We start from the raw sequence: 16,801 nt of genomic DNA, 5'->3' as shown, positions 1-16,801 counted from the left end.
GATCCCGGCTTGCCGCCCCTGGAGATTGAAAGGGCTCATTGAGTGGCAGAGGCCAGGAGAGAGAACAAGAATCCTAGACCCATCACTTTTAAAATGCTAAGGTTTAATAACAAAGTTAAGAGGATATCTGCTGGTAGGAAAAAAGGAATTCAAGTACAGGGATTTTAAATTTTCTTTGTATCTAGACTGATGGGTAAATTTAAGCAAGACAGAAGTATTTAATGGCATCAAACAAGCTCTCAGGTGATACGATATCTGAGCTGTATTAATATCTTATGAGTCTCCTAATGAAGCTGACAGACTCTGTGAAATACTTCAGTACCCCCAGCAAGCACTAGAGGAACTGAGATCAGATCTCTGTAAGGGTAACAGCATGATCCTCTCAAAGGAAAAGAAAGAGGAGACTTTAAGCCCTGAAGAACAAGGAACTGTGACTTGAAAAACCAGGAAACTCATGTACATATATCTGACTTATCTGTATATTTAATAGTGTTATAGGGTATAATCAGTACTGTTAGACATGACAGTATAATATTTTAATATATTGATACACCAACGTATGTATATCTATATATTCATAGTAACTGTATTACCATTATCTCCTTATTTCTACTTATATTTATATCTACATTTATAAGTCTTATTTAACATAAGAACCTAATAACTTCAGAATGACTATACTGAGTCAGACCAATGGTCCATCTAGTCCAGTAGCCTGTCTTCTGAAAGTGGCCAATGCCAGATGCTTCAGAGGGAATTAAATGTATCAAGTAATTCACCCTGTCATCCAATCCTAGCTTCTGCAGTCAGAGATTTAGGTTTATTTAATACATATATTATGGTAACATGTTCATAACTACTTACCTGTATGTTATTTGTGACTACCTGTATCACTTTATATAGGCAGTTGTATATTCTTATGCTTCTACCCACAGTTAAGGTTTATACATTTATAATATGTGTATGGTAATATATTCATATGTATTCACACACATCGTCTGTCACTTCATGTTTATCTTTTTTCATTAATCTATTGGCGTATTTATAAACCATGTGCATATCAACATTTATATACTATATACTATTACTTATACATTGATATCTATGAAGCAATCGGTTCTTCAAGTGCTTGCACATGTCTATTCCAATGTAGGTTTGTGTGCACTCCAAGGACAATTGCTGGAAATTTTTCCCTCAGTTGTATCCATCAGATTGGCTCTGACGCCCTGTGGTGCCATGCACTCACAGAGCCAATATAAAGGGCCTGGCCTGCGCCCCCTCAGTTCCTTCTTATTGCCCACAGCAGTTGCTGAAACTGCAATTTTTGCTTCAGCAAACTTTCCAAGTGATTTTTCACTGTTTTTTATAGTGTATGTAGTTGAGTTACTTGTAAATAGTTAGTTTTTAGTCAATAAGTGTTTGGAGTTTTTTCTCTATCAGTTATTGGAGCTCATTTGTTACCTGATGCGGAGGCATGCCTCGGTCACTGGGCTTCAGGCCCTGTCCTTACTGTGGCGAGGCAATTCCCCTGAGCAACCTGCATTGCAGTTGTCTGAATTGTCTGGGAGAGACTCATATAGAGGACAGCTGCCAGATCTGCAAGGACTTCAAACCGCACACACAAATGGACTGGGAGGCAAAACTGACATACAAATGTGAGTTGTCAGCAGGGATTGAGCCCAGGACATTCAGATCCACAGCATAATCCTCTATTATTTGAGCTAAAGGGATAACCCATGGCAGAAACAAACTGTTGCGTATGTGGACCAGACCCTAGAGCGCGGCGTGTGATATACTCTTCATTAGTGGCTTACATAGCTACTGGTGAGACAGCAGGGGAATGTCAGGTATCTGGATACCAGGGTTCCTTTACTGGCTCTGGTTCAATGGGTAGAGGAGGGGTTGCAGGAAGTATAGCTAAGCAGTTAGACTGGCACATTTATTCTTAAAGTGTGGTTAAGGGAAGACGATGTGAGTCTGTTACGTTAGAGGTATGGGTTCTATTCCCAGATAGGGGTATAAGGCCTTATTCAGTTTATGAATGGCAGAAATATTAATATTGATCTTTGGAAGAGTGAGCCTAGTAATCATAGCCCTTCCCAGTCCAGTGCTCCTTTCTCTAGGCTAGAAGGAATTTTCTGAACAAGTATCTCTCTATCGTAAGACTGCCAAATGTGTGACCGTCATGCAAAAGGCATAACACTTAGCTATCTATGCTGTACAGCTATTTTAAATGATCTTGGTTCCTTTAATTACATTGATTGAGGTGTTAAAAATGTGTGTGTAGGAGAAAAAACTATTTTTGCACAGGTTAGAGCACCATCGTTTAAATATGCTGTCCTTGACCCTTTTTTAGTATCACATCTTGAATTAGAAGGTTGGCCATTTAGAAACTGTTTATTTAGAGACCCTGTTGCTCCATGAAAGCTTTGTATATTTCTTTAATAATATATTTTAATAATTCTATGTGACTCCATTTAAGTGTTTTTTTTAACATACAAAGATTTAAAATGGAAGTCATTTTCATGAAGACTGTTTCTGACACTGTTGTAAATGCAGACTGAATATGCTCCCCTGCAGGAGTCTGTAAGCTGTGAATTCTGCTCAACAGGAATGGCTGTTTTTAAAAATAGCACTCAAAGCTAGCTCATCTTCTAGCAATCAACTCCTCAAAGCCAGGTGAGTTTATGGCAGATCCTCCACATTTGTTAGCAACTAGAACAATGCATGCAATCATAAGCAAGTTTAGGCATAAGAAATAGCTTTGTTGGTTTTTTTAATAAAGTGCCCATAAATAATTATAGTACATCTAGCCTCCTTATGAAAGCAAAGATTGTCAAGGTATGAATAAAAGTTATAGCTGATATCCTGATCCTAGCTCTGTTATAAAACAAAATTTAAGAAAATAGTATGAGGAAAGGACATTGCATCATCCCAGGTTCTTCAATTTACCTAAGTGTATTGCTTTTGGTTAGAATTTAATGTCAGGGTCTTTAAAATTATTGTTTGATTTGCTTTATAGCAAGAATAATTGCTGTAACATTAACACAAAAACACTGCTAACCAAATAGTCCACATATCTTCAGTTAACTGTTTTATCACATCAGCTTTCCTGATTCAAAATTCTTGAACATAGTTTGATTTTAATTAAATGGATATTCCAAATGTACAATCTAATACATGAAGCCTGCATGTGGTAAGTTATTTTATACCCATCTTATTTAGTATTTAGAATACTTTTATCTTTATCACCAACTATTTTAAGTTCATAATTGAAATTATGTGTTGAAAACAGTTTTCTGTTCTGCAGATTTGTTCCTTGAACAGTGCTGGAGGAAATAAATCTATAACAGTCCATTACTGTCCCAGCACTAGTGATGCTGGTTGCCAAGCTACAGATGATTAGTGACATCTAACCTACAAGTAATTCTTCCCTCCACTTTATTCCTCTGTCAGTTAGGGGAGAGTGATAAAGATAAACCTTACAAAGCTAGAAATATATTGAATTGACAGATGACAAGAGCAATGAATTTTTATATGGCAGACATACTATAATATGTTAACATTCCTTTAAAATGCTTGGCTTGGGATGACTAGTAAATATGTTATCAGGTGACAATCAGAGCTAGAGCAATCTTGATTTGTTGACAATACAGTGTTTCAGAGGTGAATGAAACAACATAAGTGAGGTATTTTAACATAATTAATGATACTTACCATATTAAATTAAAAAATCTTTATAGTTAAAAATAAAAAGGATAGTCCTAGCTTTATAATAATAGGATTAATCTGGCTTTTCAGCTACAGGTATTTATCTATTTCAGTTTAGTGTTTTTTAACATAACTGCCACAGCAAAATACAAAAGATGAGTTGAACTAAAACAGGAGAATTAGAAAATGAATAGGAAAGTAGATATCAGAACCTAACATCAATACTGTACTTTCTATCAGCTGTATGCATCATTTTATGCTCCAGTAAACGTTATCAAGACTGAGCAACCATCAGTAAATTCAGTCAGTGACTACACGGTTATGAAAGGGACTGCTTGAATGTAAAGATAGTTCTTTGTGACATTAGTATGATTGTTTGCACAAACCATACTTTCCACTACTGTTATATTGGTAAATCAAAGAAAAAGCAGTAATATTAACAATGTTACAATGCCAAGTGAAAATGTAGCTTCTTAAAAGTGTAAAATTGAAGTTACTGATAGGAGAGTCTTTAATCAAGGAGAAATAGTCAATTCAGAGTATAGAAAAGAAAGTGATTAAGTATAGTCAGTGTATCTGTGAAAGATAATGTTTGATACCAATACTAATGTTGTTCAACTGTGGGGTTTAGATTGGCTAACTTTACCTCCTTTTCTTGGGGACATAAAGCCAATATCTAAGAAGCTCATATGATGGCACGATGGCTTTATACCGCAAAGTATATCACATAGTTCTCCTCCTTTAACTAGTTATTTTTTAAAACAGTTGGCACAGGCATGCGTGGAGAAGAGTCACTTAAATAAGTAAAAATCCTAAGTAACCATTTCCCAGACAAATAAAGAATGATCAGAATACTCTATTTTTCTGCCAGTTTTCAGAGATGCAGCAAAATGATGCTTATTATGTATCTACCGGCAATTGAATGCCATCTAATGACACTGTATGCACTAACAAGAAACAGAACTGTGCTGATCTTGTAGATGTAGATGGTACTCTTTTCGAGCTCTGATTTCCATCATTTTAAAATCCATATTATCTCACCATGGCTGAGGTGACTTGCAATATGACTGCTTAATTAGCTCTCACTTATTGTGCTGCTTTTATGCCGATAATGGGAATGTGCTATTAAGTCTTCCACCACCAGGGGAAAAAATCTCCTTAAGGAACTATTTATATTAATAGACTATTTCAACACTGACAGTCATAATCTTGTCAAAATCTGTTAAACTATTTTTATTTTCCTTTTGTGCTCTTGATGGTGGCAGTCTACAGTAGTGGATAATAGAATATTAAGATGTTATCATTATATATCACTCCAAAACTAGTCCCCTCTCGGTGTACTCATCTGACAAGGTTCTCTGACTGCTTTCACTTCCCATCTGTCAGAAAACTGTCAGCAAAAACAGTACTTCAGTCTTCACTGAAAGATAATTTATTTACTATCATATGTCCTAGTGATGTATAGACACACAAAAGAATTAAAGGCTGGATTCAAGTTGATATTTGCTACATATTTCTTTTTTGTTGAGATGCAATGAGCCATTGGGTGGATTTTTAATTAAGAACAGCTGTAGTCTTCCATGGAAAACTCCTTCCTTGTAAGATTATTTTTTGGAGGTGGGAAGAAGACAATAAGGAGCATTTCAGTATTTTCTATATAGCTAAGAGATGAGTGAGAGAAGGCTCCCAGAGCATACCAGATGGAGTTGTGATTAAAAGCAACTGCCTGCAGCTGTGCAGCTGCCCCCTTTTTACCACTCAATCCAACTGGCTTATTTTTGACTGTGACTGACTTACTTTTTCTGCTGCAGCACTTCATCAAGGGTTTCTTGCTTGTCTTGCAGCAGTCGCTGGAGATGCTTCATTTCACGCTGGTACTGAGAAGCCTTCCCAGCAAATTCCTTCTCTTGCTCCGTCATTTTGAGATTGATGTCTCCAAGCTTCCCAGCAGCTTTCTTTTTGTATACCTATGAGAGTTGAAGATCATGGGGAAAACGTGGTTATGGCAGTCTCAAGGATAATTACTATGGACAAAATAACCAGCTAAATACGTTTTTTACTCACTCGTGCCTTGCTTAAATAAATCAGGTAAGGTGCACTGATATGATCTTTTTTTAGAATATTTATTAATTGATAGGTATGATGCATGTACTTTCCACTGCATATATCAGAGATGTGTACAGTCTGAATACTACATATTATGCCTATGTTTTTATTTTGAGTGAAAATGACAGAAAGCAGGAAAACAAAATGGGTTTACTTTTCTGGCTGTAAAGCTGCTCTTCACAACACATGTTGCTTACCCACTAATTCAACAGTCAAGTCTAATTATCTGTCTACAACACAAAGAAATAGGAATAAATACTATTGGATGGCATATTTTTAATCTTACAACAATGAGAAAAAATTAGACTGATTTTCTTATTAAATTAACTGTATAATGGTTTTTCATAATATGAAAAATATTTTATTGGAATTACTGTACATGAACACTTTCTCCTGAAAAGGGTACTTTTCTAAAACAGCTCACAGAGTAAATATATTGCCAGAAAATATGCTCTATACATTTGTCATGTTAAAATATTTTGCCACTTCAGCTAGTAGTTGCTTTTTTAAAAGATTGTCCTAGTGACGTTTTTCCTTCCTATTAATAAAATAACCAATTATGTAAGTCTGAACCCTAGAAATTTTTAAAAAATACTTCTGATAAAATGTATCTCTTCAGCTTTTAGAATCAATTTCTCTGTTACATTGCATGTCACCATGTGGAACCTCCAGGAGTATATGGCTTGTCAGTTTAGCATCATGATACCCCATGCACTTCTTTTTTAAAGGGGGTTTTCTGCTAATGATTCCAGATGGGATACAATAATTCATCATAGGCTGTAATTTTGATACTCTCCTCACTACATCCATGTGATCTGAAAATAGAATCTTGTGCTGGAAGCAGCTCATGCAGTATGACTAGAAATTCTCTGAACTGAAATTTTGAAAATATTTATCTTCAACTGTTGCAAATTCAAATATGCCCACATGGCTGTAGTCTTAAAAAGACAGATTCTGCTTGCTTGTAAATAGGTGCTCTAGGGGAGAGGGATGCTGTAGAGAGCTCCCCCTTCCCCTTGTACATCGGCACATGGAGCAGCTAAAGTTTTCAGCTAAGCGTTTAAACAAGTGCTTAATAGGAATGTAAAAGGTTAACCAGATAAGCAGTAGTTTTACCAGTTAACCCGCCTTAACCGTTAACCCCCGAGCCGGCCGGCGGACCCCAGCAGCCCTGTGCTGGTCAGAGTGGTCCCAGTCTCAGCTGCGCCGGCCCTGGCCGGAGGGGCCCCAACCCCAGCCACTTAATCGGTTAACCATTTAAATGGTATGTACATCCATAGTGCTTAAGTCCATCCCTATCCAGTAAAGCATTTAGAACTTGATCCTAAAAGGTGCTGATGAACCATGCACCATTCCAGCAAAGAACTTAGCAGGTGAGTAGTCCCACTGAAGTCAATAGAACTATTCGTGTGCTAAGTGCTTTGCTGACTAAGGGGGGATATTCAAATTGGGCTTGTGCTTCCTGATTCTCCACTGCCCTGCAATTCTGTAGCCATTTACAGCTGTGCAAAGTGAACATAAAACATGACTGTTCTAATTTGATAATATTTTATACCCACTTTGCATTGGTGTAAACGAGTGTAAATGACTACATAACAGAATGGAAGGCATAGGAGTGTTTGTGTACCAGTGTGATAAACACCTAGTCAAGGCATGGCCCTGGCCCCACTCACTTGCAGCTAGAGCTAACACAAGCTCCACCCTTTTAAGCAGCCTCAGAGGGTATGTCTACGCAGTCTGTGGCAACAAGCCTCACAGCCCAGATGCGCAGACTTGGTTTGTGGGGTTCGCAGTAGTGCTCTAGAAATAGCTGTGCAGACAACACTTTGAAGTTGCAGCTTGGGCTCTGAAGCCTGATCCCTCACTAGCTCTCAGATCCCAGGCACCATTCTGGGCCACATCATCAAAGTGTAGTCTACACAGTTATTTTTAGAGCACTAGTGTGAGCCCCACAAAGCCAGGCTGAAAGGTTTGCTTCCACAGGCTGTGTAGATATACCCAGAGAAGGCACTCTGTCGGCATTCTGCCTGTCTCTGCCCTCCATATGCTGAATTCATTTAGCAGCACTTGCTGGTGTGGAACACATCCACACACCCCAACACAGATGTAGCTTTAGAATCAGAGAATATCAGGGTTGGAAGAGACCTCAGGAAGTCATCTAGTCCAACCCCCTGCTCAAAGCAGGACCAATGCCCAGACAGATTTTTGCCCCCAATCCCTAAATGGCCTCCTCAAGGATTGAAATCACAACCCTGGGTTTAGCAGGCCAATGCCCAAACCACTGAACTATCCCCCCCTCCCCCAAAGCTAATAAATTGGTCAAAAATGGGACAAACTTGGCCGTAGTCATTTCAGTTTTTAATCCTTCTGATTTACATTAATCTGCATTTCAGGACTCTTGCAGTTGGGGAGGAATCAACAAAATTGGGTGATAGATCCACATCAAATATTTGCCCCTCATCCATTTTTCACTATTCTGACATTTCTTTGATTCTTAAACCCCTACAGAGTCACCATCTTTCTTAGAGCTAGATTGGTAGCTCTTGGGCCTTGCAGAAGACCAATCTTTTTTCTACAAGACTTACTCTCTGCCTTGACAAAGCCTGGGACAGTAACTGGAAAGTTCTGGCAGAGGTAGACAGCTTGGAACGCAAAGGGTTTCTACAAGTCTACTCTGAGGACAGGTTACATGTAGACATCCCTTCTGTCCTCCTCCATACTGGCTTCCTAACCACACCTAAAAGAACAATTCAGATTGAGAACTACTTATCAACCCAGTCTGTCTGCAATCCACACCTGAGACCTGTATCGTTTGCTGGGAGGAACTATTATCTTTTCACAGAGAAGATCACCCACATCCAAGGTATCTCAGGATAGTGTGAACCAGAAACCACACACACATTGTATCTTGACACCTTCCTATTCAAAGTTCTGTCCATTCATGCAACAGTAAGTCCAGGATACATTGAACCTTCTTTGGGTCCAATCCTTGCCCTTCCTAGTTGGCAAAGGAAAGCGAAGGATAAATATGATTTCTTCCAAGAGAGATATGGTCAATGCACCATTTGAAAAATTAACTTTTTCCATCTCCTTAAAGCATGCCATAAACCTATGAATTCTGAAGAAACGGTCACTAGATGCAATGGAACTTGACATCTACTACCTGGTGTCAAATCTCCCTTGGACTTCTAGGTAGCATTGCATATGGTAGATCATACACTGCTGCTCTTCTACCTAAGAGATGTGGCAGGTATCAATGGAAATGTTCTAAAACTATTTGAATCCTTCCTCAAAGGCTGTACACAGGATAGTGATGGGCAAATACTCCTTTATCACTAGGCTTCTTGCCTGTAGAATACCTCAAGATTTAATTCTCTCTTCTGCCCTACTCGGCATCTATATATAGCCACTGGGGGAAAAGATGAAACTTCATCACAGGCTCACATACCAGAAATATGCAGATAACTCTATTATTCACATATGCAAAGACCTCAATCACTCAGATATCTTAGTGCCTGGTTAATATCAGCACATAGATGAGGAGCAGTTGGCTGAGACAAAACCAGGAATGAGGGAGGTTATGTTGAAGTAGGTTCACCAGACAGCAAATGTAAAAAATCGAGACGAGACTGGAGGGTAATAGGAGCCTGTATAAGAAAAAGACCCAAAAATCTGGACTGTCCCTATAAAATCGGGACATCTGGTTACCCTAATGTTGAGGTGGCTTTAATATTGTGTGTAGGATCATCACAGTCATGCACATGCTATGCATTTGTGATCTTTTATTTATATATATAAATAAAATCTAAAATATAAAATCTGTTTTGACTAAGTTTCACATTAAATAAAAAGAATTGCCATTGTGCATTGAAGAGGCGCGTTAAGATAAATGAAAATTCTGCATTTCATTAGTTACTTCAGACTTACTAAATTCATGAACACTGTGGAGATAAAATACTCTGCAAACTGATTCAGTATTATGAAATGGTATTAAAACACTGGACACAACTAGTGTTTTACAAGATTTCAGAAACACTGGCCTCTTGACACTGTCTGGAAAATGTATAGTCTGAGTCCCTTTAGGAGTAACGCAACCGTCAACACAGCCATGGGGACTTCTAGAGGAATTACTGTACTTCTAGAGTAGTCACTTGAACTTTATCCTTGTGTCTTGTAACATTATATAAGATATGCTATGCTATAATCAGCTTTGTAGAATGATTTTCAGAGTGGTGTTTATTTTCTTCAATGGAAGTCTCCTTGCTCAATATCTCTGAAAATCAAACCACTAAGCACCAAATACTATAGTCCTCATGCAGGCTCTCGGAAAAGTGCAGATAAAGTTATTTCTGTTCAAATTTGTAATATTTTCAAACCCAAGCTTCCAAATATCATGTCAGGACCCCAAAATTCATGAGACTGGCTTACAACTCATGAAATTTTTAAGCCAATAATGTGGCATTAATTTTCCTTCTCATTTGAGTCTTTAGGTTGCACTGAAGTCGTTTTCAAGGTTTTCGCAACAAAGAGGAGATGGTCTGCACAAATGGCTAGCCACTGATTTCCATTTCATAGAAACTGAGCACCACCACAACAGCAGGACAGGTATCTAAAACAGCTGTAATAGGAAGTCACTAGGGTCACTTTTTGCCCTTGTCATCTTACTGCTTTATGCTATGACCAGAGTTCAAAAGCTACATACAAGTTAAAAGTAAACATCTATATTAATTTTTCTAGGTTATCCATTACACTTCATCACCAGGCTTCAATCATTTTCCTATCACACAGAAGCTGTCAATGCTGTTCTGTATGTTAAATATAATAGGGCTTGATTCTCGCACCAAGACTTCAACCTAAGCCTTAACTTAAGGTAGTAAATGGTATCTCCATAAGGAAGGAATAAGTCTTCTTAATTACACATGTGTATCCTTTCTGTGCACATACTTAAGAAGCCATGGCTAGGAAGCAGCTTTTATTAAAAGAGAGAAAGAATGAACATAATAAATTAAATGGCTGGGTTGTCAGGAAAAAGGCAGAACCCATTTTTTGGAGATGGGTCTCACTGTTTTTGATGGTTTTGCTACTTGATACCTGGGAGTGATCTGTCAGTGAACCTGGAAAACTTGCTCAAGATTTAATAGACTGATGATGACCAATACCTGCCTAGTTATATTGGTTTGTTTGCAACCCAAGCCATTCTATCTTGTAAGAAATCAATAATCACTGGTATGCCTGAGTCTCTTGGTTCTGTCTGCCATTCTTCACACCAGAAGCAAAACTTTGACGAGGTTGCTGAATATTTTTTGACAGTAGATTTCTACCTTAAAGTCAGAAGTCTCTCTCTTCTCATAGAGAAGATGATCTGGCTTAGGTTTTCCTATTCTATAGTCACAGAGTCAGCTGCAGATGGTCTGAATTAGAATGTATTTAAGAGGTCTGTCATAAAGAATCTGTGGACTTCTAAAGAGCCTCTGCTCAGTCCATCTGCCTCTTGATTCAGGGTTCCTTTGGCTCTGACTGAAAGAAGCTGGACCTCTTCCAAGGACAAGGTTTGGGCTTCTGGTCCCACCATGATTGGACAAACCAGGATTCTGGTGGTGCCCAACAGTACTGTAAGGTAGCATCTGATAATCTGAGTTTAGAATTTGAGAAGAGCTAGTCTGACCACTTGAAGCTCCAGCATCATGGTTTTCTCCTTCTTTAGGCCTTGTGCAGTCAGATTGTTCAGGCATGCTCCCCACTGCTCAAGGTTCTTGTTGGCAATGAGCTCTAAAGGTTCCAGAAGCGTGTGAGATGACCCATGCTTTGTGTTTAAATCCACAAGTGTTGTATACACATGGAAGGCCTCTGGAATTTTTGTCAATGATATCTAAAATTGCAGAGGTTAGCAGGATATTATCACCACAGAAATTAGTGCCATCAATGCAAAAACTACATGAAGAGAAAGTAAGGCTGTGATTTAGAGCTACACATCAGGAAATTCAGAGCTTGGGCTCCTGCAACACCTAGAAGTGCTGCTTGGCACATATGCATTATGGGCCTGATCCAAATCCCACTGAAGTCAATTGAAAGACTCCCTTAGATAGCAAATGAGGTCTGTAGTGTGTAGCACTGGATAAGGGAATATACTCTGGATGACCAAGTTGTATGTTTTATTATGAATCAAGGGTCATACATATTGAAATGTCAGTAGTAGCCATTGACTTATCATATTATTGCAAATTATGACATTAAATGAAAATTTTAAAAAATTCTAATGTTTGTAATGTTTATTTATAGAGTGCCTAAAGTAAATACTCAACATACATACTTTAAAAAGCATAAATAATCTAAAATAATATTTCAAGACAATAAATACTGCCATGTCTACTAAATGAAAAGGAAGAATTCCCATCCCAATTCTCAGAAAAAGCCTGAGTAAATACAGGCATAGATGCTTGTAATGCTATTACTGGAATTTCTCTCTTCTATGTATTGGAACTAATTGGGGAAAAAAGCTTTTGCTCTTTAATACATACAATTTAATTTTTGATCAATAGGATGAATGCATAATTACACTGTTATAATAGTTTGTTTTATGTGCATATGCACTGAGGAATTACGTTGAATAACTTGGCAGTGTGTAGATTCTCCAGAGTAGTACCTAAGAAAGATCAATTTCAGTCACATTCTGTTGAACGGGCTGGGCTGAAGGGTTTGGAGTGTGGAAGAGGGCTCCAGGCTGAGCCTGGGGTAGCGGGTTGGGGTATGAGGGGGCTCTGGGAGGCAGTTTGGGTACAGGAGGGGGCTCTGGTCTGGGGCAGAGTGTTGGGGTACAGGAAGAAGTATGGGGTGCTGGCTCTGGGCTGGGGCAGAGGTGCTGGCTCCAGGAGGGGGCTCAGGACTGGGGGTTGGGCCAGGTTCCTGCTGGGCAGCACTTACCTCAGGCGGCTCCCAGTCAGCAGTGCAGCCAGGCTAAGCACGGCAGGCTCCCTACCTGCCCCAGCTCCCGGAAGGGGCCAACACACCTCAGGCTGCTGGGGGCAGGGCACATGGCTCCGCACGCTGCCCCTCTTTGCAAGCACAGCTCCCACTGGCCGCAGTTCCCCATTCACAGCCAATGGGAGCTGCGGGAGCAGTGCTTGCAGGCAGGAGCAGCACATGGAGACCCCTGCACCCAACCCCGGGGGAGCATGCTGCGCTAGTCACTTCCGGCAGTGGTATGGGGCCTTAGTGGCAGTACTGTGTGGCTGGACTTTTAGTGGCCAGAGATCACTGGGAGAGTCTCCAGGATTGACCAGTTGATCATGATTGACCAGTTGGTGACCACTGCTCAAGAGGAAAGGAAAATTAAAACATTCAGGTCAAAAATGGCAATCTGAGGGATTTTAGGAGCCTAGGTTCTTTTCTGGGAAGCCCTGACTGACCAGTTTTAACTGTCCTCAGTCTCTAATCACAGGGTATACTAAGATTAGATTGACATGTTATGATAAAGAAATTGACATAGCATACAGAACAGATTTCCATAATCTTGTCTTCTGAAGGTTGAATGCAGCAATAATGGTAATTGCAATACAAATTACACATTAAACTTGTTTTATTAGAGTCAGTAGAAGAAAGCAAATGAATTATGCTTCAGCCATAAATTTTTCTAGAATTGAATAACTGAGTTAAACTAGTGCATTGAGATTTCTTTAAAAAAAAAAAGAGTTAAAAATTCAGTAAAACACCAACATTTTTTCTTCTAAAAATAGTGACACACTTTCTACAGAGAGAGAACACCAGTTCCCATGCTGAGGATGTAAAATTGAGTTTAAAATGTAACTTACAAGGAAGATTCAAAAATTAAACAGCAAGCTTCTTTGAAATATATTTTAAACTGCACACATGAAGGAAACATTAGAATAATTTAGGATTCTGTGCATTCCTCTGTAAACAATTTGTAATTATTGATATTTAAATCCTGAAAGATGTCTTTCACTTAAGTCTACTTTTTTTATCCCTACCAAATATAGTGTCTCACGTCAGTAGTCATACAGTACATGGTTCACAGGTCAAAGACTCGTACAGCTGTTGCCAACATGAAGAAGCCTGTTAGATATCAATGTCATAGGTACCTTTGGAACTTTACCCATTAGAGTAGTTCAGTTGCCAAGGTGATTTATACCTTTTAAAGGGTCTGATAGTACACCCAAAATGGTAAACATAAACAGAGTAAAGAGACTCAAGATCATGACAGTCCCAAAAATAAAAATGGTGAATTGACTCAATCCATGAATTCAAATACTTTAGGCTCCAATCCTGCAAACATATGGGCATATAACTTCATGTACATGAATTCCATAGGAACATTATCTTAATAAAGTTACTTATATGTGTAAGTGTTTACAGGATCGATATCTTAATTTTTACTACTTTAAAAGAACGTGCAACTTTAATGCAAGCGGGGATTGGGTCCCATCATGTACCTCTTTAAGTCAATAGCAAAGCTTTATTATAATATCATCTTGCCTGTTTCCATTAACACAACCTGCTATGTAGTAATTTGAGCCTGATGTTCTGAGAAAGGACTAATTTTACTTACTAACAAATCAGAGTGGAAATTAATTAACTTTTCTGGAAAAAAGCTGAGGAAAAACACATTGCTGAGAAATGCCGTGTCACACTGGTCAGAAATTGCTATAGTTTCACAAACAGCTGTATAATCCCAAAGCATGACTAATACAAACGTGCCACAGGGAAACCACTATAGTTAAACAATCATGTCTCTGTTCAGTAACTTTAAATATATTGCACTGCTAAAATGAGCAACTGTGGTGCCTCCTTTTTGGATTCAGACATACAGAACCGTATTACAGGAGTATTCATGATTGATAACAAGATTCATCTCCAAGGCAAAGCAAACTATAAACACTTGTCAATGTTAGATTGTAGGAAGTGCCTTAGTAGTCATTTTGGGCTATATTACTCATACCTTGAATTACAGATAACATAAAAGTACTTTTGCAACTTAACTTGATGGCATTTTTAAAACTCTCTGTTCCACTGATGAACATTAAAATATCAACAGTATGCAATAACTGGCAATCTCAGATAAGAAAAAATGGGTTGCTGCCTGTTAGAACTGATGTATTCAGGTAAAGCTGGATAGAGAATCTTGCCTATATATATACCCACATGATGCTTGGTTCAGACAGTTAAAACAGCCCTTGCGTTTTCAGGAAAAAATAAAATTCAAAAAGGCAGGGATCCTGTGAAAAGTGATGGGGCGGGGAAATGGTACGTGAGGTGAAACTTAAACTCATGGTCTTCTGCCTCCTGGCCCAATGCTCCTTCCTTCCCCTAGATCAAAAAGTATTTTTATATGGCAGTGAAAAGGAGGAACATCCTTGTTTTTCTCTCATCCACATGTTCTGGTCTTCATGGCTGCTTTAAAGTGATGCACGAAAACGTGCATTGCAGATGGAATTCTCAGAAAATGTAAGAAGCAAGCCTCTAGCAAGTACTACTACTCATACGCAAATGGCAATTTTTCTGCAGCTTACATTCGGTCTGAGCCAGATACCAAGCATAGAAAACTTGAGCCAACACAGCTCAAACTTGGCAAGTTATATACAATTGAAAACAAAGGAGGTTATAGTGGAATGTTAGGCGATTTTAATATGAGGCTTGCTTCCAGCTCCTTTGCCTACTCCTTAAAACCAACAGTAGAATTTATTCTTGGGAAAATTAATGTCAAAAGATTTTTAGAGGCATACAGTAACTTGTTGTTTCTCTGACTTCTTCTTTTGACAGTGTGCCTAAATTAAAGATGAGTTACCCTCACACTGAAGGGGAAGAAAAGGTGCCAAATGATGAGCTGGAGTGCAAAATTTGTTACCAGAGATTTAACATTCATAGTCGTAAACCCAAAATACTGAACTGTCTTCACAGAGTATGTGCTAGGTGTTTGACTAAAATACTTCACATAGGAGATGGCTGTCCTTGCATTAGTTGTCCTTTTTGCCGCCGTGAGACACAGTTGCATGAAGATGAAGTTGAAGGACTACCTAATGATACAAACGTTATGTCCAAACTCATGTTAAAAGACAAAACAATATGGAATTCCGACTATAAAGAAGTAGTTTTAACACCAAAGAACTTGGCTTTCTCAAGCCCCTCTCATGGATCTTCAAATTGCTTAGTAATAACAATTATGGAAGTACAGAGAGACTCTACTAGGACGCCAAGCCAAAACACTATCTCAGATTATTACGCAGACCATAGCCTTGACTCAGTATCTGTCAGTTCTCACAGTCAGCTAGACCAAGATCTCTTCTCTAAGCTTTGTAATCATGTACCCAGAATACTGGTATGGCTGTTAGGATTTTTCTACTTTGGCTCACTGCCTCTTGGAATCTATTTATTAGTGATTCAGAAAGTGACCCTAGGAATTGTGTGCGTCAGTCTTGTTCCCTCAAGTCTAACTGTATGTCTTGTGTATGGTTTCTGTCAATGCCTCTGGCAGGGAATGTGTGACTGCTCTTCAAGAAGCTGAGGAATTGCGTTATCAAACTGTACATTTTAATTAAACTTTGAATGATAACTACAGACTTCCAATATTATGGACTATTAAGGTGATTGCAATATGATTTTAAGTCTTTCGTGGTCCCATTTCTTAGCTATAACTAACACAAAGGCCTATGTTTAAACAAACAAAAAGCACCACCACCATTTGTGTAAACTCCAGAAAATTGGCAAGGTAATATTATTATTAAATAGGTGGTAGCTAATATTACCCTTTCCTTGAACAATGTATAATTTCATAAACACCTCATCGTGTCAAGAATACACAGGTGAAAGTGATAAAAATGAAATTGATGTTTTCTACATTATGCTGGTACTATTTTTTTTAAAAAAGAATGAAGATCAGAAATATTTTGAGTACAACTTGCTATAAAAACATATTTCAAACATCACCTTAAATTACTTTTTCAAATTCTGTATGGTACTTGATTGGACACTT

General features: G+C 38.4%; 2 protein-coding genes across 5 annotated transcripts in view; one reads left to right on the top strand and one right to left on the bottom strand.

The window, feature by feature from the left end:
- CEP89 (centrosomal protein 89) overlaps positions 1–16,801 on the bottom strand; it is a 129,382-nt gene that overhangs the window by 21,119 nt on the left and 91,462 nt on the right. For all 4 annotated transcript variants that reach the window (XM_050923068.1, XM_050923069.1, XM_050923070.1 and 1 more), the window contains one exon: positions 5,509–5,678. In XM_050923068.1, coding sequence (XP_050779025.1) covers positions 5,509–5,678 — 170 coding nt within the window. The remainder of the gene's footprint in view (positions 1–5,508; positions 5,679–16,801) is intronic.
- Positions 5,731–16,420, top strand: LOC127034358 (E3 ubiquitin-protein ligase RNF182-like). Its single transcript, XM_050923123.1, has 2 exons — positions 5,731–5,799; positions 15,592–16,420. Exon 2 carries the CDS (start codon positions 15,608–15,610, stop codon positions 16,331–16,333), a length of 726 nt encoding a protein of 241 aa, XP_050779080.1. The 5' UTR covers positions 5,731–5,799; positions 15,592–15,607; the 3' UTR covers positions 16,334–16,420.

Source organism: Gopherus flavomarginatus, chromosome 14 (assembly GCF_025201925.1).
Source record: "Gopherus flavomarginatus isolate rGopFla2 chromosome 14, rGopFla2.mat.asm, whole genome shotgun sequence".
NCBI lineage: Eukaryota > Metazoa > Chordata > Testudines > Testudinidae > Gopherus > Gopherus flavomarginatus.
Note: the sequence above shows the minus strand (reverse complement) of the source record. Positions and strands in the feature narration are given on the sequence as shown.

Bases quoted from the DNA above. Each gene is read 5' to 3' on its own strand.
- LOC127034358 (XM_050923123.1), top strand. From the start codon at position 15,608: ATGAGTTACCCTCACACTGAAGGGGAAGAAAAGGTGCCAAATGATGAG.